Source organism: Aythya ferina (assembly GCF_964211825.1).
Source record: "Aythya ferina genome assembly, chromosome: 7".
Taxonomy (NCBI): domain Eukaryota; kingdom Metazoa; phylum Chordata; class Aves; order Anseriformes; family Anatidae; genus Aythya; species Aythya ferina.
The window spans coordinates 7,504,661-7,527,936 of NC_140302.1; the positions used below are offsets into that span (position 1 = coordinate 7,504,661).

The 23,276-nt window shown below is 39.5% G+C and overlaps 1 protein-coding gene across 14 annotated transcripts in view; it reads left to right on the plus strand.

The window, feature by feature from the left end:
* Nucleotides 1-15,093, plus strand: part of PCDH15 (protocadherin related 15) — an 883,259-nt gene extending 868,166 nt beyond the window's left edge. For 11 of the 14 annotated variants that reach the window (XM_084525156.1, XM_084525153.1, XM_084525150.1 and 8 more), the window contains 5 exons: nt 3,013-3,034; nt 4,546-4,584; nt 6,492-6,565; nt 7,283-7,415; nt 8,140-12,674. In XM_084525156.1, the coding sequence (XP_084381282.1) occupies nt 3,013-3,034; nt 4,546-4,584; nt 6,492-6,565; nt 7,283-7,415; nt 8,140-9,684 (1,813 nt within the window). In that variant the 3' untranslated portion in view covers nt 9,685-12,674. The other 3 variants (XM_084525148.1, XM_084525147.1, XM_084525146.1) reach the window with 3 other exon arrangements.
* Nucleotides 15,094-23,276: the final 8,183 nt, after the last annotated feature.

Here is a 23,276-nt window from a genome sequence, read left to right on the forward strand (position 1 = left end):
ATTATCCATCACAGCATTTTTACTGTAAGAGTCAATATAATTTGAGATTCACACAGGTAGATTAGCTGCCCATCATACCAAATAGCTCTGAGTGGCACAACTGCAGCACCAGCAGCAAACTGTCAAAGATTAGCGCTATTAGAGAAATGTTTAAGATTTAAGATCCAGAATTGGAAGATGGCTTATATGTGTGCCTTCTTCTGTGTACTTCTTGTGGTCCAGGTGTGGAGGCAGTGGGACAATTGAGTGTGCACAGATGAGCATGAGAAGTTACTTTGCTAAGCGTAATAGATGCTTTTGTATAGCTCTCTACATCACTAGTGAAATACTAGACAAATACAAAATAAGTTTGCAGTGTGTAGTGTCATACAGTAGAGTTGCAGGTGTTTAGTAATTCAGAAGATAAACTTCAAATGTTTTATTCAGCTACAATTATCTGTAGCATTCCTTGGGTAGAAAGGTTGGACGTCACACAAAAACTCCATTTTAAATATTTCATCCAATCACTCAGAAGAGTCTGTGGGGGTCGTGGTAATCAGCTCTTCACTAATGAGGAGCATCTACCTTTTCTAATTCTTTAAACCCTCATTAAGTTGGAGGGTTTATGAAACCTAATTTATTTTTGACTGTAATTAATGCAACCTTTGTTCTTTAGTTCATTTCTTGAACAGCCCTTATTAAAAAATAAAAATTGATTAGACTGGGAAAGAAACTATACCAATAGCATGTATTTTAACCTACACTAGGGAGGTTCTGTCCTATTGAAATATCTGGGTGCTACTAGAGCTCTGCAGCACTAGGAAGTATGACAACCAATACACTACTTGGCAAAATGTTGACCGTATACAAGCTTATTGACCCCTCCTTGGGTTGTCTGGGTTGTCCAATTTATTTATTTACTGTCAGATGTGACCCTGGATATAGCCCTGGTCCTTTTATCAGCAGCTTGACTGGGTTGAGTCCTGAGCAGGAGCAGAGATTGCATCTGTGGAGAGCTCTTCTTGCCTTTGAACTATCTGCAAAGCTGAAATTAAGCAGTAATGTATCATTACTCATCTCCCCTCCAGGTTCTTGTTCTCTTCAGATTCTAGTTATGAACTGCAGGAAACCTCCATTTCAAGAGTTGGGGCAAACTGATAAGCAGTTGCCTCCACTGAGTAGTATCTGTAGTATTTGGGTTTTATGATTCTTACACTTTTAATGTGAAAACAGATAAAAAGTATGAAATAGCAAATGCCTGGTGGGATGCCAGTAATTGGGAAAATTGTTGCTTTAGGCAAATCGCAGTTCCTTTAACTCATGTTAGCAGCACAGCCATGTGAAGTTTGACGGTGTTTGTACATGTAAATACATTCTTGTTTCGTCTGTCATGTTAGCACCAAGAGTGTGTAAGTAGGTGCCATATTATCCTACATCATCATAGGCATTATGTTCTTGCTTTCCATTTTTGCATTGAAGATTTCTCTCTGACTGCAGTCAAGTCTAGCTGCTAATGTCTATCCAGAAGCAATTCCTCCCTCAGTGGAGAGCTTTTAAGTTCCTTCCTGGAAACAAATGATGTTGTTTTGACCTTTGGCTTTTTCTCAGAATAGAGATCCTTGTGCTGTATTGAGTGAATGGACATTTTTTGTCTAGCTATTTTTTTCTTCTAATCATGACCACACAAAACTGTGAGAAAAGTATATGCATCTCTAAACACAGCGTGGTGCTATTTTTAAGAAAGTAGAATTCCAAATTCAATTAGAATTCCTTATATTACAATTTTAATCTGTGATGCGGTGACTACTCAAGAACAATTAAGATTAATAGGCTTACTTATCCTCTCTGCAACACAAGACCTTCTTTTTCTGAAGATTGCTGTAGGCGATAGGGAAACTAAATACAGTGTTTCTCAAGTGGGCTTTGAAAAGTCACATATTGTCTTGTGATGATAGATCTTCATTTCAGTTGTTCATTAGTTTCATATTATATGGGCAACAGCTTTAATGTAATTCTGATAATCAATTCCATGTGTTGAATATTAATAGAAAATTTTAGAGATGATGATAGTAAAGAATAATAAGGACTTGTACTCTATTCTTTATTGTTTACCCAAGTGTAATGAATGAATTTCCCTAGACTGCCATCTGCATAGTAGGTTAAGCTCAGCATACTTCTGAGCATTTATTCTTCCCTTCTTAAAAATAAAATTAAAAAAATCCATGCCTATCCTTAATAATAATACCAAATTGCTGTTTGCTAGTTTTGTATAAACTATTATAATTTTCTGGCACAAAATGTGAAAATGCAGACCTTGATAGATGTAAATGCATTTGTCATGCAATGCAAATGGCTCCAAGAAAATGAATTAAAACAACAACAACAACAACAAATCCAATGAGATCAACAGTACAAAGCCTGTGGCAAAATAATCATAGATAGCTAAAATAACGTAACTCCCCTCTGCTGAGCAAGTGTTAGGAAATGTGTAATTTTAATAATAATGTGTTAAATTACTAATAGAAGCTTCAGGCCAATTTCTAGCAAGTCCTTTGTGGATAACGAAAGTCCAGAAGTAGTAGAGAAACTGTTCACTGCTTAAACACTCAGGTGAAATAACAGAGTCTCTGTAGATGTTGTTTGTAGGTCTGAGACAACAGAGAAGGTGACTTGGCAGTTCCTCTCTTGGAGAGAGAAAGGAAAAACCAAGCACAGCATTTACCCTGCTCCCCTTTGCTGTGTTGCACTGGGTGCACTGGCTCTCTGGCTTGTGGGGATTCTGGATTTCTTCTCATTCATTTGCAATCTAAACCAAGAAAAGATCCCAAAGAGTCACTGGCCTTTCTCATGCAATAATTTGTATGTGCAGAGCAAATCTAAAGAAAAACATATTTTATATTGTAGATATGTATTTCTTTTCTTGCTAGTAATCGCATTATCTTCTCATCTCTCCAGAAAGAATGGCAATATGCATCTTATACAGTCTAACAGAAGTATACTAATACATTTTTTTTCTCTTTTTCTGACTTCAAGGCGAGGATATGCACAGCAAGAGGTAAGGCTGTTCCATAGTTACATTTAAATTACTAATTATATCAGCAAACTTTTCCCATACAAACCTGTGTTATGAAACAATGGCTATTTTAGAGACCGGAAATACAAAGTGGTTCAAAAAGCGTGTATGTATTCACGAGCTGTACTTTTCAGTGGTAGCTTGGAACCATTGTGGCACAAATGTAACCTCCAGGCCAGGAGACTGCTGCTTGACAGCCTGCCAAAAAGTTCCGTAGGGCATTGCTTCCATTGCTTGCTGTGTTTTACTACAGCAGATCTAATCATCTGCTGCTACCCACTGTCAAGGGCTCAGTACAGACATTTTCTGCAACCCACTGTGGCCTGTCCCTGCAGTGTCTTTCTTCCAGCAATGACTTACATGAAGAATTTTCTTCAGAAATCTAAATGAACTCATTCAACAATGACAAAGTTCTCTGACATGTGTTTCTATCATAAAGGTTGGTATTTACTCATGAACGCTTTATCATTTTTATTAGTCTTAGGATGAGCTTCTGGAGGCTGCTGTTCCTTATTCAGTAGTTTGTTGTGCTGTGATTTGGCCTCCTGATTTGCAGAGCTGATTTATGTCTCACAATTCAGCTACAGAGCTTCCCTGTCTCCCAGGGTTTGGTTTTGGGCTGAAATAGTGCCACCAAATTTTGGGAGGAGTGTTCAGATAACAGTATTGATCTCCCTGAATAAATCTGATCCTAATTTACAAAACTTCAAATTAATGCATATTAGTCTAAGTCATTTACAGAAAACTGGAAGTGCAGACTAATTAACAAAGCGACTGCTGAAAATGACCTGTGTCAACTATGATGCACCATGTAGATCTGTCAGTCCTCTCTGTGCGAGCTCCAGGGGTCTCTCTGCTCACCCCAGCATGCTATTCTCACAGTGTCCTGCAGAGTAAGGAATCACAGATAAACTGTAAAGAAAGTGAGATAATATTTCTCTATCTAATTGGGATTGTGAATTCAGGTCTATTTGTGGTTGCAAGGCATTCAGTTAAAAGCCACAGAAGTACAGAAATATAGATAAAGGACTGAAGTGATGGTACTGCAGCAGAAGCTTGGGGTAGAAGTCAAGGTACTTCAGGTTTTTAGTAGTTGAATTAGAGGCTTTTCTACAAACCCATAGGTTTGTTTTCTACCCATTGTGGGGAATTTTTGTTTGCTGTTGTTTCCCTGCTTTCTATGGCACACACAACAGAATAATTCTATTGGGCTCTGATAAAAGTCCTTGAGCTAAATAATCTAGAGAATCACCACATAAACTGGAAAGTTGATTTCATATAATAAATAGTGGACTATAAAGTGATAATACAAGAGTATGTGCTCAGCAGTTTTCTCCTTCTCAGTGAATATGGAAGCACCCAGGTGACTGCCATATGAAAGGCTCTAAAGGACCTGTGTTGTTAAGATTTCTTTCCAATCTTAATTCTGACACAAATGACTTGTATTGTAATTGTTACTGCCTAATTAACACCTTTCTAATTTTCTTCTGTAGCAACAGCAGTTGCTGAGACCTTCTCTTCTTAGACCAGAGGTACCAGTATTTTTCATGTCTTAATTGAGCAATAACAGTTTAAACGGCTTTTACATTATTTCCCAATCAAACCTCATCTTTGCTGGGTAATTTTTTTCCTGACTGTCTTAGATGAAAAGAAAGGTTCTAACACTTGTTAATCCATTTATGTAGTTTTTAAATACCTGAAATTTATTGTCTCTTGTTATTTTGGCTGCTCATGGCTTGGATGGATATCCTGTTCGCTGGATGAAGAACTGGCTGGATGGCCGGGCCCAAAGTGTAGTCATGAATGGACATAAATCTGGCTGGTGACCAGTCACAAGTGGTGTTCCCCAGGTCTCCATATTGGGGCCATCTTTGTTTAATATTTTTGTCAACCATCTTGATGAGGGGATAAGTTTGCAGATGACACCAACTTCTGTGTTGATTTGCTTGAGGCTAGGAAGGCTCTGCAGAGGGATCTGGATATGCTGGACTGATGGGCTGCATCCAGTTGTATGGCATTCAACAAGGCTAAGTGCCAGGTCCTGTGCTTGGGTCCTAACAACCCCATAGTGTGCTACAGGTCTGGAGAAGAGTGGCTGGAAAGCTGCCCAGAGGAAAAGGGCCTGAGGGTGCTGGTCCACAGGGGCTGTACATGAGCCAGCAGTGTGCCCAGGTGGCCAAGAAGGCCAGTGGCATCCTGGCTTGTATCAGAAATAGCATGGCTAGCAGGACTGGGGAAGTGATTGTCCCTTGTACATGGCACTGGTGAGTCTGCACCTTGAGTATTGTGCTCAGATTTGTGCCCTCACTACAAGGAAGATGGTGAGTTGCTGGGATGCCTTGAGAGAAGAGCAACAAAGCTGGTGAATGGACTAGAAAATAGGACACATGAGAAGCAGGTGAGGGACCAGAGGTTGTTTAGTCCAGAGAAAAGGAGGCTGAGGAGATACTTCATTGCTCTCTACAACTACCTGAAAGGAGGTAGTAGTAAGGTGGGTGTCTTTCTCATCTTGGCTGACAAATGTTAGGGCAGGAGGAAATGGCCTTAAGTTGTGGCAGGGGAGGTTTAGATTGGATATCAGGAAGAATTTCTTCACAGAGAGTGTGGTCAGCCATTGGAATAGCCTGCCCGGGCAAGTGGTGGAGTGGCCACCCCTAGAGGTATTTAAGAGATGTGTGGATGTGGAATTTAGGGACATGGCTTAGTGGTGGACTTGGTTGTGTCAGGCTTGAAGATCTTAAGGGTCTTTTCCGACCTAAATTATTCTGTGATTTTGCCCTTGAGCATCTTTAAGTTGCTCCCATGTGCTTCATCACACAGACGGAAAACTATCCTAGCTTCATGTCCAGATTCACAGAGAATAATTTCCTTGCTATTCAAGCATGATCTATTTTTTCAGATAATTGGTCAACTGATAATCGATGATTGTACATGGAGATGAACTAAGCAGTTGGCCTGCCAAGTTAATGGAAGTATTAGTACGCTGCAGTGAAGTGCAAAGACAGTTCTTGTTTATAAACACAATACTTTCTGTTTCAAATCTTTTAGACACAATGTGATTCCCTGAATAAGCAAAGTGTATTTGCAGTGAGTGGATGGGAGTTTTATGCAGGGTAAGTGAGACAGCGTCCCACACCAGCAAGCGCCTACATTTAGCTGGCTTAGAACAGTCACTCCCAGGACATGCACCAGGGTTGGGGTCATTTAAAGCTTGTGTTGATTTCTCATTGTGGTTCTTGATGGATAACAGTGTTCCTTGAATTATGATAGTTCTTTTCTTTCTTTCTTTCTTTCTTTCTTTCTTTCTTTCTTTCTTTCTTTCTGTCTTTCTGTCTTTCTGTCTTTCTGTCTTTCTGTCTTTTTTCTTTGTCTTTTTTTCACTTTGGGATACTGTTGTTTGTGTCTTTATAATCAGTCAATTGGTGTTCTCTCTCAACAGGAATTAAGTATGGAGTCTGGAATTGATCCAGGGCAGGAATACTATGGACAAGATTACTACAGTTATGAGCATGGGTACATTTTCATTTTTCCTATATATTTCTAAACATGCTGCTTTTCAAGGTTGGAGATGTTTATTATTACAGCGCCTAATCTGTAGACTTCCCTTCACCTCAGGATTACTTTAATCTTTGCATCCACTAATGAGTGTGCTGACAACAAAACTCACTTCTTGAAAGTTAAAGGGGCATCGTGTAACTCCCTACTTCTTCAGGAATCCAATTATTGCACCACAGTATGCATAGCCCATTTATCATGCCATTTTTATATTTTCTTTTTTATTTGCATATATCTGCTGTCTTGGAGATGAATTTACATCATCTCCTCCCCTTTTCTGGCTCACCAGCCTGAGTTCAGTGATACTTTCTGCTCATAGTTCCTAGCCAGCATCTGGCTTTGTACATTTACCTAGAAAACTATCATCCTGCCTTGTCTGGATAAAGTCTGTTCGACTGCAAGCACTTAGGGATTTTGACTATTCTCACAAGCTTGCAAGGATTCTCCAGAACTGATCCTAGAGAATCTACTCTTTCATCCCTCAGTTAAAAAAAAAAAAAAAAAAAAAAAAAAAAGATCAGGAGATCCCAGAGACCTCGCAGCTGGGGTTCCCTCTGGTTGTAATGGGCGTTGGACCAGTTGCAATAGTTTGTAGTTTGCACATTTGTAGATGTGTGTGGAGACACACATGAGTACATCTTTGCATGTTACAAAGAACTGATGGTGTTTTGCCAGGTATGAACTGCCTCAGTATGGGAGCCGCCGCAGACTGCTGTCTCCTTCGGGGATGTACGATGAGTATGGAGAAGTTGTGGTGGAGAACGATGGTGGCTACTACTACAGCCCACATGGATCAACAGCAGAAGAGGTAAGCATCTCTGGCATGTTGACTCTGTCTCTGCAACAAGTCGAAGCATTAGTAAACCTTATCAAATGGATTTTGTAATTAGAATACTCTATATAGACCAAATAAGCAGCTCTTCCAATCCTAATCATTTGCTGTTGTGATAACCAGTAAAGTTTGTGTCAGAAATGAAAAGGAATTGCAAAGTTTCTTTTAATATGCACATTAGTTTTTCCATTAATGTAGATTTCTACTTCAGTGAAAATCCACATGGCCTTAGGTAATTCCATTTTATGTTCTTAACTGAATGGAGTGTTACTAATATTCAGCCTATAACTGGCGATTTTCCAGTGAGAAAAATAGTCACCTAAACTAATTTAACATAAGGTTTACAACTGAATGTAAGGAAATTCTGAAATATCAGTGTCAGCCAGAATAAATGTTCATTTTTTAAACTTAACATTCAGAATTACCAGACTCTTAATCCATCACGTGTGTTTTTATTAAATGAGAAGAGAGAACATTTATGAACCAGTATTTTTCCCTGTTGCCAAGGCAAGGTACTTGTGGACTTGCAGCCTCTTCTACAAGTAAAGCTTTCTCATAACTTTGGTAAAAAGCTATTCTAAAACAAGTAAGTTAGTTTTAATCCTGGGAAAAAATGTTGCATTTGCATTGACTTAGACTATGAGTTTTTGTAATACCTGTATTTCAAATTGTAATCAAGTTCCATTTTCATAATTTGCAGGGAATGAGTCAAGTCAGAGGTCCTTCGAGCAGAGGTATAAGCCAGAGAGCAGGGGCTCAAATAGAAGGTAGACCTTTAGGTGGTGGGATGGATCTAAGGCATGGCTCTGGAAGAGTATATAGAACCAGCCAGGGGAAAAGGAAACTAAAAGCAGTGATGCATTTAAGTCGTGTAGCAGTCAGTGCTCACAAACCAGTAGGAAGAGCTGAGTCTGCTCATTCTCCATGGAAGAAAGCAAAGATATTCCCAATGATTCTGCAGAAAGTGAAAGCCAGTAGGAAAGATTCCAGTTATGCCAAGTTGATGTCAGCTCGCCAAGTGGTTGATGAGAAAAGCATGATTATCAGGGGAAGTTACTTCCAGAAATCAACAGATGACAGACCTTCAATGAGAAAGCTAAATCATGTGTTAAAACGCATTAGCATCTCCAGAAAATTTCAAGATGCAAGAGGAAAAGGAGAGGAAGGATATGAAAGAGATGAAGCAAAATCAGGAGTTTCAATAAGCATCACAGCAGAGAGCGAACATGAGGATAGTGATTATGAGAAGGAGAAGAAGAAAAAGAAGAGAAGAAGATACTCTTCAGATGAGTCATCAGTGGAAAGTAGTAGCTCTGGCTCGGAGTCAGAAGATAAAGACTATTTGAAAGTAACTCTGGATCAAGATGAAGCCACTGAAAGTACTGTGGACTCTGATGAGGAAACTGGGCATGACTTGGGGGATTCTGATGATGAGTCTGGATCCAGCTCCAGCAGTGAATCAGAAGAGGACTCTTCTGAAGAGGATGGTGACGAGGAAGAGTCTGATAGTGATGAAGGTGATAGCCTCTCAAGGAGTTCATCTACACAAAGTTCATTCAGCAAATCGGGGACTAGTGAATCCAGCAGTAAAAGAAGCACTGAAAAGTCAAGTATAAAAAGTAGGAGAGGTAGCTCTCGGGGCAGAGTGAGGCGATCCAGCCAGAAATCAAGCATCAGCTCTACTGCATCAGGTACATGCTACAGGAAAGCTTCAGGATCCAGCTGTAAGAGCAAAACTTCCTCTGCCAGCCTTGAAATAGAACATACGATAGAAGAGGTTTCAGAAGAAGATGAACAAGAAGATACAGACCAAGTCGGTGCAAGCCCTGATGCAGATAACACAAACAATAGCGCAGTTTCTGAAACATCTGCAAATGCAAGAGCTGCTGCTAACAAGGAAGACGAGAGAGGAATATCAGGAATTAATGATGAGGATAGTGAGGATGAAAGCACTGAAGAGGTTGGTACAGATGCTAGTGACAAGGAGAAAGCTATCAGTAAGAATGAATCTTCTTGTCTAGAAAGTGAAATCAGTGTTACTTCCAAAGGTACTGAAGGGACAACTAGTGCCCCTTCTAGCAAAATTGTTACTTACCCTGATACTGGGAATCAAAGTTCTGACACTATTATGAAAAGAAAGAAAATAAAAAAGATATCCCAGGAACACAGCCAGTCTCAGTCAGATGAGACCCTCAATACTGCCATTACGGAGTCAGAGACTGCTGGTGATTCTACGTCCTTTTGAAAAACAACAACAGTAGGTGGAGATTTTGCAATAAGGAGTGATCTTGTTTGCTGTGCCTTCTGTGTGGTCTTTCCTAAACAATTCATGCTTGACTAGAGGTAGCCAAACAGAAAAAGGCAAAGCTTATTGCATCAGCATTTAAGTCTTTTATGCTATGTTAAAGATAGAACTATGGAAAACCAAACTAATATAATTCCTCTGAAAGATTACTCAGGTATACTTACTGATGGATATAGAAGGTCTTATTTTCATATAGCAATGGCAAGAAAGAATACTGTTCTTCCTCTGCTAATTTCAGTAATACAGTTAAAGAGACACTGTGCTAATTTTTACATTTAATCCTTTTGCATTATGTATATAGTGATGCAAAAGTACATGGCATTTTGCATTAGCTGTGATGAGTAGCTCAATAAGCGTGGTGGCACAAACCTGTTAAGAGCCCTGTGCTCAGGCAGGTTATGTCTGTGTCACAAAATAGCACTTACAGGAAGGAAAAGGTGCAAAACAGATGGGATTCAGTAGAGAACAGGAATGAGGATGAAGATATTTATGATTTAAAGGTCATAAATGGTTTCATCACATTTCACTACCATATAAGCATTTGTTAAACTTCACCTGAGTTCTCTGGTGTTCTCCCTATTTTCTGTGAGGAAAACTAAAATTACAGCACAGTAATATTCCCAAAACAGCTGGATATTACTAGCAGCACTGGGATTAAACTGCTTCTGGATTATGGGATTCAGGTATTGTTGATGTACAAGGCAGGAGTGCAGAGGTAGGTGTACAATGTGAACTCAATAAGGGGAAATGAGTTATATTTTCAAACTTCGGCCTTTCCCACTTTACTGTGTGGGGTTTGGATTTTTTGGGGGGGCTGTTTTTTGTTTGTGTTTAATAAATATATTAAAATTTTGAGATGCATAATGGCAAAGTATTGCTGGCTAACTATGTTCAGTATGTTGGTATTTATACCTTTTAAAATTCACTGTGCTGCAATATCTGAAGTTATTCAATAGAGAAATCTTATAGTACATTTCTGCTCAGAACGAGCATGATTGCCTAGGAAGGATTTCTGTTATTTACAACTTAAGTTGTCATCTTTGTGTTTTCGTGTAAGAAACAATCCCTGCATGATTTACTGCTTTGCCGAGCTCTTAGCCGTGCTGCCAGCACACAAAGTATGAAAGCTTTGTATACACACCATCTATCTGTACTTCATCTGTCTTTTATCAAAAGCCAGAGAATTGTTTCTCAACCATTTATCCAAATAAGCAATAGAAAGCTTAAATAAAATTAAAGCTTTGAGCCAGTATTGGATTAGTCTTATGAGTACTTTAGAGCTAGTACAAATCTGGCTTTGGGCATGTGCACCAAAGCTCTGCCAGGAAGTCTCTATTACAGGGAACAAGAAAAATGTTTGACTTTTAATGATACTGATAATGATACTTCATAATGTTATATAATGATACTTCAGCCTGCTGGGGAGTTACCTTGGAAGGGCAATGGATGCTGAGCTGTAAAACATGATAGTAACTTTTCATTTTCTGTCTGGAATTCCATTTGAGATGAGAACTGGATTTATGATGACTCACTTTTTGTATTCCCATATAGCATGAAATTGTAGCTGACATGATATTTTCCCACAGATCCCATTTAAACAAGTTAGTCTGTTCATCCACCTGAATACATATTTGTGAAGAAAATTAAATGTCTTTATCAGGAACAAATGAATAGGCCTATAAATAATTTGTATAAAGTGTAACTCCTCAAAGCTTAAGAATTATCATCACCCGTTTCTCTCTGACATGATATTCTTTCTTTAAAAACTGTCTTATCTTAAGTGCATGTGTATGTATTGTAGTGGGATTTAACTGTGATGGTATCTGCTGCCTTAGTGAAACAACAGTGTTTGCTTTATTAATTCAAGAACAATGGTAGCTTGTTTAAGTGTATCACCAGAAATCAATCATAAATTAAGTAATGGGGTTTTTGTAATCAATATTAGTACAAAGTTCCTGCAACATGGAAATTGTTTGCATTAACTTGTTAAGAATGTGTATAGATTACATAAAATCAAAAGTCTCATTTCTCCACCATCTTTTATTTAATAGCAAAGCATCTCCATTGGTTCCTCTAGATTGGAATTGGCACAAAGCCTTACATCAATCTTTCTAACCAGCCAATTTTGCCAACATCGTGCCTGAGAGTTTCCCTTGTGTATGTCCTGAGATATTTTTCTCCTGGACATAGTGTGCATATAAAGTAGCTTTGCTCAATGCCATTTCTGTGCAGAATTTACAATTCAGTAATACTCTGCAGAAAAACTTTGAAGGCCTTCCTAAGCATTTACCCCTTTGTACAGTATTTTATTGGAAGTATCACACAATTTTGTTATCACCAATGCCTTCCCGTTTGTCTTATAAAGTGGTAGTAATCTAGTTGTTTTTCCTGTCTTTTTGTAATATAGACCAAGACATTGCTTTGTTGAAATATGTCTCACTTACTAATACTGCAATTTACAGAAATTAATTCTCAGGAAGTAACATCTCTTTTCCCAGAATTCTCAAAAGAAGATGCACTTTGACTTAATTGCAGCACCGCTGAATGCATCTGTAGCAACCCCTCACTGAATTTGTCATTACATGAAAAAAAATATTTTTTTATACCTATATAGCTTTTATACCTTGTTTTATACCATCTAAGTGAAAGGAGGCTGTTCACAAACTAAAATGAGTTTATCCTTGTAACTTTCAAGTACAAAGAATTGATTGAATTGATTGTGTGCTTAAGCATTAGGCATACATGGTAGTGGCACAGAGTGGTAACCAGAAGAGTTAGGAAATACCAATGTACAATCTAAAAGGAATAGTACAAAATGCCAAGTTAAAATTTCACACTAAATGTCTAGATAAAAGATGAGCTAGATAGGAAAAATGACAAAAAACTGTAAGAAATCATGCAGAGATTTAATAACATTTCTGTTTATCATTAAACAGTGGGCCAGAAAGAAAAAGATCAAGTTGATAGTTGACCCAGAGTATGAGACCAGCTCCACTGGAGAAGACAGCGCTCCTGATTCCAGCCAGAGGAATCGTCTTAATAACCCCAATATTCAAAACAACGTCAATGGTAACATCTACATTGCACAGAATGGCTCTGTTGTCAGAACCCGTCGTGTTTGCCTTGCTAATAATTTAAAAGTCACATCTCCAGTGAGGCTGGGGAAACAATTCAAGAAACTGGACAAGCTTGCAGTGACACATGAGGAGAATGTCCCACTGAACACATTGTCAAAGGGATCATCTTCTAGTGATAAAATGAACACGAGGCCTTGTAGCGTCTCATTTGCTTCCTCTATAGGGGCTGAAAACATAGTAGCAAAGCCAGGCGGCTCCAAAATGAAAAGCACAGAAGAGCAGGAATCAGTTGTTGATAACGAGGATGTCAAAGAGCCCTTGGAGTCACACAGTGAACACACACAGTCAGATGAAGAGGAGCTCTGGATGGGCCCTTGGAATAATCTTCACATACCAATGACAAAACTGTGATTATTTTTTTTTTAATTTTAATTTTTACTTCAGTTTATAATAAACTGCGCTTTTTATTGTCACTGAAGAAAATGTATGAAGTTTGTATCATGCACATATGTTGTATACTACAAATGACATGCTTTAAAGTTTAAAAAAAAATTTGCACTCACATTTGTACCAATTAATTGTCCCCCTCCCCCAACAACTGTTTTGACAGGCTCCCATTTCACTAAACAATACTTCGTTTAAGTTAATTAGATTTTTTATCTTGATTTATTGTTTAATAAATAGTAAACTACTAATAACTGCACAGCAACATTTGGTTAACTTTTCAGACAGTTCTATACATGCCTAGCTTGTTTTTCCTGTAATGGTACTTGTGGCTATACTGTTTAGATTTGGAAAATCGTCTATTTATGTTCAAGATTTATATCCAGAGCTCTTGATTCTGAACTCAGAGTAATAAATTAAAAATAAATCCATGGAAGTCAATGGAGCAGATCTGCTGGTTTAAATTTGAGTAACAATACCAAAGTCAATAGTGATACACCATTTTTTTCCAACAGACGATCTCACTCAATACTGAAATAGCAAACTAATGTAAGAGTGGAATCGGGGTTTGTAAGGCTATAGCATTGTTAAACAGGAAAGTGGAATAGAAGATTAAATAAGATAAAATTGCAAAGAGGAAGGAAATGTAGAGCAATTAATCTTATTCAGAGTTACCTTGCCGTGGTTTGTTCATTTTCTTTTGTAAATTAGCTCATTCCAATTTTCTTCTCTAGTCAATTTTTCATCTTTTCATCTCTTCCCAGATCAGTGCTGTTTTCTTCTTTATATGGTCTTTAGCTCCAGTTTTTATGCTCCATCAATAATTGTCATTCTATGGCTATATTCCTCTGAAATAAACCAGGATGATACAGGACTCTGTGAGATAGAACTAGGTATAAAAAGTAATTAATGAGAAGGGGATAGATACATTTTCAAGCCTAGCTAGCTTTTGGGTTAAATGGTACAATCACCATTCCACTCTGATAGTGTTGAACATAAACCTGCTGTAAAGACAAATAGATCATGGTGAAGGGGATAAAAAGCGAACACTTTCTGAGACTAATATGCACAAATGCAGCTGTGAAGGGCAAGGGGTGTCAGAATACAGAATTGTTTCAAAATCTTTTAAGTGAGCATTACTTGTAAAATACACTGCATAAAATACTGGTAGCTGCTTTTAATTTCTGTTTATAACTCGAAATAGTGAGTGTGTCACGTTACAAATTCAACAGGGAGCTGAGAAACATCATTGTTCATAACCACCAAGTAATACTTAAAAGATATTAACAATGCAGAGCAAAGTATTCTCCTCCAAGGTGATATTAAGAAAAAACATATATGTATATTTATACATGTGAGAAAAGTGTCGTGTTGTGTTATGCCAACTTTTTCTTCAGGATGAGATCAAACTAATTGTGAGAGCAATATGGGTACCTCTTGAAAGATGGAAAGAGTCCACAGCTAAATGCATGCAACTAATAAGGAAAGGATTGGCATCATCATTCTTTCCCTGTTGCTGTACCACAAGATCTGGATGACAATAGCTGTTGGTTCTACTTTGGCAGTAGATGGACTTGTGCTGCTTTGATTTTGTTCATTTTTCCCTTTCACAGGTTATCCTACAGGAAATTCCTCTTAATGTTTGTCTTTAGAAGCTGTTTGCATGTTACAGTGATGTAAATGTCACATTTCTGTCAAATACCTCCTTTCCAACCTGAGGTTTCCGACCAAATATTTTGAGATGGTACTTGTTTTTAGGCATGAGAAATGCAACATAGACTACCATATGAGAAAAAAAAAAAAAAAAAAAAGACAAAAAAAAAAAGACTGGGTATTTCTTGCTACTCTTTTTCCCTTGGCATATATGAACTTGCTACCTAACAAAAAATAGCTGTTTGGAATTTAGGTAGATTCTGAACAAACAGACAAGAAAGATGGAAGGAACAACAACAACAAAAAATCTATTATTTGAAATAACTAGTAAAATGTTATATTTTAATCCTGTTTAAGATACTGTTGTTATTTCACTGCATCAGTTTTTTTGCAAGATCTGTCAATTCAATTTTTACTGAAGACTCTAGGGTCATAACACTTTTTAGAGAAACATCATCTTCCAGCTACTCTCAATTTTCTACCTACCTGTTTTCATTAGAGACGCACAGCTCTGCCAGCTTGCATGCTGTGAAGGATTGTCATGCCCATCACTGGTGGTCAGAAGTACAGTGCATGCTTATCAAGCACAAAACCTGTCAATACCTTCTCTTTTGTGCTGTCCGTGTGCTCATATCTTTTCCCACAATGCAAAGAGCTTAAAAACTTTCACTCTTTCAGGAATGGGCAGGGTTTGTCTAAAATCTAACTTGATTTTAGCTAAACTTGTAAAGACTTTTAATGACCTGAATGAATACTGACTGAAAATAAAGGGCTTTGTAAAATCTTTTACAGGTTCAGAAGACTTTAGGGGTGTTTTTGTTTGTTTGTTTGTTTGTTTGTTTTTTGTTTTGTTTTGTTTTCTGTGTCTGTAACACTATAAATAAATAGTGTAAATTAATACAGATTTTTAACTGTTAGCAGACAGTGAGCGCCAGAACCAGTAGCAATAACAGTACATGCTGATAGAGTAAAAAATGGTCACATCCACTTTCTTTTGGCAAGTTTTGTATTAGCATTGCTTTTATGGATACAGTAAATAAAATAGAATACCTGGGTCTCGGTATATAGTTTTCAGCTATTTAACCACTGAAATTTGCAGAGCTGATGATGCAAGGCGTAAGTATTTTCCCCTGGGTGACACAACTGCTCAATGGCTGACTGATCAAGGTGATACTCATTGCTCCTGACATTGATTTAATTTGTATGCTCCTCTAAGCAGGCACTAACAGTTTGATGGCTTGTGCTATGTCTTCCATACAAGAAAGGTTCCAATGACAGACTTGGTGGCTTGTAGAAGGGCAGTGCAATACTGTGAGGCAGGACAAAGTATGTTTGGAAAAAAAAAATAGAAACTTCCATTATTTTTCTTTAAATGTGTGCTGCTATGAGCAATATTGCCAAGAAATCCCCACACAGGGCCTGTTAGGGTGCTTAAAAGGTTTAAGTATTAGTGGTATACTACATGCACCCATTATTTGCCTGAGTGGGTATGGGGAAAAGGACAGCACAATTGTGATGCATACTGCACCTGTCTTGGTACCTTCTGCCTGCAGTGATTTCACAATAGGATCACTCAGCATCTCTAGGGTTGAATCCTTCCGGAAGCTAGTTATGTAGCTGGAAAACTTTGCAAGGACAGTAAAATGCAAAAGAGATGGAAAATTCTGATTATTTTTTTTTTGATTTTTTTTTTAGAAGTGGCAGAACAGCAATCTCGTACACAAATCTCAGCTTCCACAATTGAAAAACACAGTGGGAACTGAGTATTTTGAAGCAGTCACAATCATGAATTGCGCTCTGGAAAGCATCGTGCTTATCAGAACAGCTCGTGTAGCTAAAACCATCTCTTCTGGTTCAAAGCCGTGGTGGTTCTAGTTTCTTGTAGTGGTCATCTCCAGGCTGCTTTTGCACAATCCCAGTGGTTGGGGAACATTTTCTTTTTATATCAGTTTGTCTCTAGAAAATATCAGTTGTAACTCAAACCATTACAAATACATTACATTTTGCAGCCAGTCAGTGGTGATAAACACTTTTTACCTTGTAAGATTAATAATTTTGCTGCAAATGGGGGTATAAACTTTTGAATGCTTTTTCATCAAGCCCTGGCTTGTGGCTGTGCAAAGGCACAACTAGCTAGAAATAAAATAGGCAGCAGCTCCCTTCTGTGTAGCACATGCCTGCATGCTGACCCTTCAAGCACTGCACACAGAAATGGTAACTTTAAGTTACCACTGACTACCCTGTTTTTTGTAGTCTAAGAAAGACTTGCATTTATTACAGAAGTATTGATAAACAACAAGGTTAGATAAATCCCTCAAGAAACAGATGACAGTTTGTCAAATGAATTTTGAAGGCAGCTGTTTCACAGAAGCCTATTAGATGAGCACTGAAAAATACTACCTTTTTTCTTTATTATTGGAAGAAGAGCATTTCACTAATTTCACTGTTTGGACTTGGAGCACTAAGCCCAGGTGATTAAATGATAAAGCTGTCACACAGACCTGGATCAATACTGAAGCAGCAACGCGAGCAGAATTGGGTAATTCATGTGTAACCAAAGCTTTCAGGGTGGTACCAGCCCTGTCAGATGAAACATGGTTTATCTTTCTAACACTGATCGTTGCTCTTTACCGATACAGGATAAAACAACAATGTTCCTTCCGCAAGCCACCCAAGAGTAGCACCAATCCTGCAAACTGTTTGCACGTTTTCAAGCAGAGACTGTTTGTGAGACTGCCATGATAGCTACAGTGAGTTGCAGCATCCCAAGGAGTGTTTGCCTCTCCCCATATGGATGCTGTAGAAACATACAGGTGGCCGTGGCATGCAGGAATTGCTGCCCTTTGGCTCCCACTAAGCAGACAGTTTGGGCTGAGCAGGTGTGGGCAGCCAGTGTTGAATTCAGCAGAAGTGGATGCAAACTCCTGATCTCAGCTGTGTGGAGCAACTCCTTGCAAATAACTGATTCTAGCCCAAGGGAGTTTAAATGATATGCCCACAACCTGGCAAAGAGCAGCAGTTTCCACTTAGAGATGGGGGAAGAAAACAGAGCTGCTCAAGCAGCAAATCCACTGGGGACTATGGGAAGAAATGTGGAAAACCTTGCAGTTATCCTATTTTGCACAGCTGTGCAGCTCTTAACCAGTATTTGGCTTTCAGGAGGTCCCATTCCTTGTTCATATGGCAGAGAAACTCCAGCTCTGAACAGACTGACCTTGCTTGGAGTAGATGATGGCTTGTAAGTTGTTTGCACTGCATTCAAAATTGTGTTTGGGGAAGGGACAATGTTTGCAAAGTGTCCCTTTTGCTGCTCTTTAAAGAGCAAGTACAAGGTGCTGTGTTCACACACTGTTAAAAATCTCTTCACTCTTAAAGCTCTTCCAACATGTCTAAAGAATTTAGGCCTAACCCTTTTAAAGCAACAAAGGTAAAATTGGCCCCTCTTACTGCACACAGCTTAAGATTTCATTCTCCGCTCCCAGAGAATGTGGACATTCTGGTAAAGACAAATGTGAGGGCACTCGGGCTGACCTCATTGCAGCAGACATCAGGAAATTTGCAAGTGCCTGTTCCCAGGGAGCGTGTTCCTGCCAGGCCTGTGAGTGCTCGAGGAGTCCTGTCCGTTTTCTGGGGAGCCGGGGATGGGGCAGTTACAGGAGGGCAGCTTTGGTGCAGAAATGAATGTTGTGTAGCACTGGAGTGAGGTTCAGTTTTGCATCAATAACTGAGGGAGGATATGACATCTTCACATTGCTGACATGGCCAGGCCATTTTGTGTATCAGTGTTGCTGAGCTTGCGAGTTAATGGTTTGTCGATGACATACGCGTCTGTCTATGCCTGCCCACATATAATCTATTGTCTTTTGAAGGATGTATATGCTGATGTTGCGCCTCCTGTTAACCGATGATCACTTAAATACACGTGCTTGCGAGTTTCCATTCCCCAGGGCAGTGGTCTTGCAGGAGTTTGGCAACTTGCAGCTAGGTGGCTCACAGAATTGCAGCAAATGGCTGTTGGTCACATAGGCTGGAACTGATGGTATTTTACTTGGGCAGGAATTATGCCTAACCTCTCACAGGTAATTAAGTTTGTAATATGCTACAGTTTGGCAGACTGCACTCTTTCTGTGGAGCCACTGGCAAGGACTGCAGCTTAACTTTGGTCCATTGTGCAGTTGTTTGAATTTTTTTTTTTTTGTGTTTAACACTCTGATGTAGCTGCTGCTCCACAAAGTTACAATTTAGACTCTCCTTACTGAGTTCACAGAAACTACTTTGTCATGATTTCTTTAGTAACTAAGAAAGAATTTCTTATTTCCTTGATAAAGGTCACCAAGGGAAATTATATCAAGGTCATTATTTAATCTAATTAATTTTTCACAGGTAGAAACATTTATTTTTTTTTATGTATTGCATTTTAGAAATTAGACCTAGACAGCATTTCTGTAACAGCATTCTAACTTGTTATCTCAGAAATACTGTTAAAAGGCTGTTTTAATTGAAAAGGAAAATGCAGTTTTTAAATGTTTAAAATATTAAGCAGGGTCTGCCCTGATTTACTGTTACAAAAAGCTATCACAGCATGCTAGTCTTAGGAAGAGGGGTTAAACAAAATGGTAAATGCTGATTAATCACCACTGTTTAAATGAGAAACATGAAGCATAAGAATGCAATAAACTATAAAACTTAATACCATAATCAAGTAAAGTGAGAATAGCAAATATTTATGTCCCCCCACATCAATTTAATTTACTGATAGATGTTTTTCCTTTGCAGACTGAAAATGTTCCATAGTTAATAATCCACAATCAATATGCATAACCAAAGTATAAGGATGGAAACTCTAAGTAGACTTTGTGGCACAAAATGGCCTGCAGGCACCTTGAAAGACCTTCACAATGTGGTGAAGCACTGGTTGTGCATAGGGTTTTTTAAATCCACTGAGTTAGAAGCATAGTAAGGGAACACAACTGGTGCTCCCAGATCGAACATTGAGAAGCTACACATGGGTATGCCACTGGCTCCTCCTTCACTTCCTTAAAAAACATGAAGCAAGGACAAGAGAGACAGGACTTTGCACAGAGAGATACCCAGTCTATCACAGGTGCTAGAGTGCAGGCACGCTGGGCAGTGTGCTACCCAAGCTAATTACCCTGCCAAGATGACATATTACAGTCACTTTTTCCTGGACTCACAGCATAGCCATGCCCTTGTTAGCTCAGTGGGATTTGCTCTTTGTGCATGAATCCATGGGTATCAGTACAGATACATGCATTCATCGATCCATCCATCCTTCTCCATCTATAAATGTATAGTGAAGACATGGATGATTAGATAGAACAGATCTTTCTGTTAAAAAAAGCTACTAACCAAGAACAGTACTGTAAAAAAAAAAAAAAAAAAAAGGAAATTCTGTTTAAAAAGCTCCATGCATCTTCAAGGGGGAAGGAGGGAGAAACAGAAGAATGATGAAAGGCCCAGCATTCATTAGCACTGTGCTGTATTGTGACCGCCAGACTCCAGCAGGTCACGTAGCAGGGGCACATAGCTGTGTTACTGCTGTGTGACTGCGAGGACTGCAGCGGTGATAGCTCTGTGGTGGTACAGAACCTTCCCTCCTGGTCCCATGTCCTAGACACATCTGAGCATCTGTGTCTGAGGCACGGGCACAGAGGAGGTTGTGCACTGCCCTGTGCCCACAGACAGGAAGAGTATCTTGCTGAAGCTGGAGCATGTTGCTTGTACCACTGTGAAGGCAAGACAGCTAAACATCTTCTTGTGCCAAACAAGCTTGGTTTAGCAGGAGGCAACGGGCTTGGCTGTACTCTCCATAGAGGCAGGAAGAAAAGTCACACTGATTTCAGCAGCTGCTCTGTGATTATGACACTGCTTTCCAGCCTCCCTAATAACCTCCATGTCCTCAAACTAATGAAGATGTAGACAATAAATGAAAAAAAAAGTATAGAAACAAAACACAGCAAATCTTTTGAGATTTAAAAACAAGGTAACAGGCTGCAAGTACATTGAAACACCCCATCTGCTGCTACTGCAGGATGTGTCATCTTGATTTCTCGTGCTTCCCTCCTAGCATCCAGTCAGCTGACATGTTGCATGGAAAATAAGATTAGGGCAATATATGCGTTTTAGGAGTTTTGGGAGGGTTGTAGGAAGGAATTAACCCTAAGTTGTGCTAGTGGATGAGAAGCCAAACACGATCCACCAGCGCCCTGGCAGCCCACAGGGCCGACCATGCCTGGGGTGCCTCAGGCCCAGAGCTGCCGGCTGGCCGAGGGAAGGGATTGTCCCACTCTGCTTGGCCTCGCCTCAAGCACTGCATGCGGGCTGGGATGCCACAGTACCAGAGGGGCATAAAGCCATTAGAGAGCCCCCAGAGGAGGCTGTGAGGATGGTGAAGGGCCCAGAGGGCAAGGCATGTGAGGAGCGGCTGAGGGCCCTCTGTCTGCTCAGCCCAGAGCAGAGGAGATGAGGGGAGCCTCATGGTGGCCTGCAGTTCCATCACGAGGAGCGGAGGGGCAGGCGCTGAGCTCTGCTCTCTGGGGACAGTGACAGGACCTGAGGGCACGGCATGGAGCTGGGACAGGGAGGGTCAGGCTGGGGGTTAGGGAAAGGGTCTGCACCCAGAGGTGGTCAGGCACTGGGACAGGCTGCCCGGGGACTGGGCACAAAGCACCGAGCTGTTGGAGGTCAAGGATCATTTGGACACCGCTCTCAAACATTTGGTCTGATTTTGGGTGATGCTGTGTGGAGCCAAAAGCTGGTCAGAATGATCCCTGCCAACATGGGATAGTCTGTGATTATATGGATTGCATAAACTTGTACTCAATACGTTTAGTATGTGCTAGTAAAATGCTATAGCTGTTAAGGGACAGGTTTTTGGTTTTTTTTTCATGCTTCTAGACAGGGGAAGTGTCTAAGCAGAATTTACTCACTAAGTGTTAAGTCTTGGTTTTGCTGCAGTTCACTAGGAATGCAGAGATGACTCCTGCAGTCAGGGTATAGGTTACCAGGATGTTGGGACCTTGCCAGTTCACCCTTGATTCTCATTGTTCATATCTTCTCCCCTAACCATCCACTTTCCATCTGTGTTTTTTTTTTTTTTTTTTTTTTTTTGTTGTTGTTTGTTTTGTTTTTTTGTGGTCTTGTCCAAGAGACCTCTGATAGCTGTTGAGCAGCTGCATTGTTTGCATTGTACAACTATGTATAGATGTATAGGAAAATGAAAGGTCAGTTTAAGCAGTAATTAGCTTTGGGAGTTAACAAGAAAAATCAACACTGATACTTCTGATACTTTAGGCTTGATCTTTTCTAGCTGAGTCGATTACGGGCAGGATGTTAAAGCAATAAAGTCTTTGAAATGCAGTAGCTGTCATAGCACTGCAGTTTCCCAGCGTGACTGATGTTAAGATCAAATGATGCTCAGTGGACACATACACTGACCATGCCTCCATATAGGGATGCTCCCTGCACTTTAGCAACATGAATTCTGGCTGATGGCACATCATCAAAGAATACGGTTGTTTTAGGAACTAACAAAAAATATTCAGCTCTTTTTGTTGTTGCTACTGAGATGCAGGTTTCTATCCACACTGAAAAACTGGTAAAGTGGGTTTCCTGAATGACACACATAACAGACTATCCAGATACAAATCAATTCTTACATAGTCTTAACAAAGGAGACTTCTCTGAGGCTATTTCACCTCAGCTCTTATTACTGATTTATATTTTAGAAGCTTCAATTATAAATGACAAAGGTTATAACTATAGGAAAATTGTGCCTGTCTTGTATTCAAGCAGCAAAATGCTGTCTGGATTTATAAAAGGAGGTTATCTTTATAAACGCAATGTAATAAGTACCTCATGAACCTCTATAACACGGGGCCTGGTTTGAAGGTTTGTGTGTGGTGTTGTTTTCTGTTTTGGTTTGGTTTGTTTTTGTAGCAAGCTTGTTATTGAAGCTATTCACAGCTGGCCTTTTTCCTGCATACCTAACTTGAGCCATATTAGGTCTGTACTGCAGAGTAAAGGACTTAAGACTATATTCTTTTCAAGTGTAAATATGTAACTTCTTAGACTGATTCCCCACTGTAGCTCCCACTCCTGTTTTCACATTTCTCTTTCTGCAGGTTGGTTTCTGGGCATTGATTCAGTACTGTTCTATAAAGGTGGATTTAAAAGCAGATGATGGGTATAGAACATCAGAATGAAGACAGAGAAGTATCAATTACTGCCAGTAAAATAGCCTGGCTACAGCATGCATTAGATAAACAGGCTGACTTTTCAGTGGAAGGTGTCTTTTCAGTGAAGGTTCACCATCCAAGGCAATTTTCTCTCTGCCTG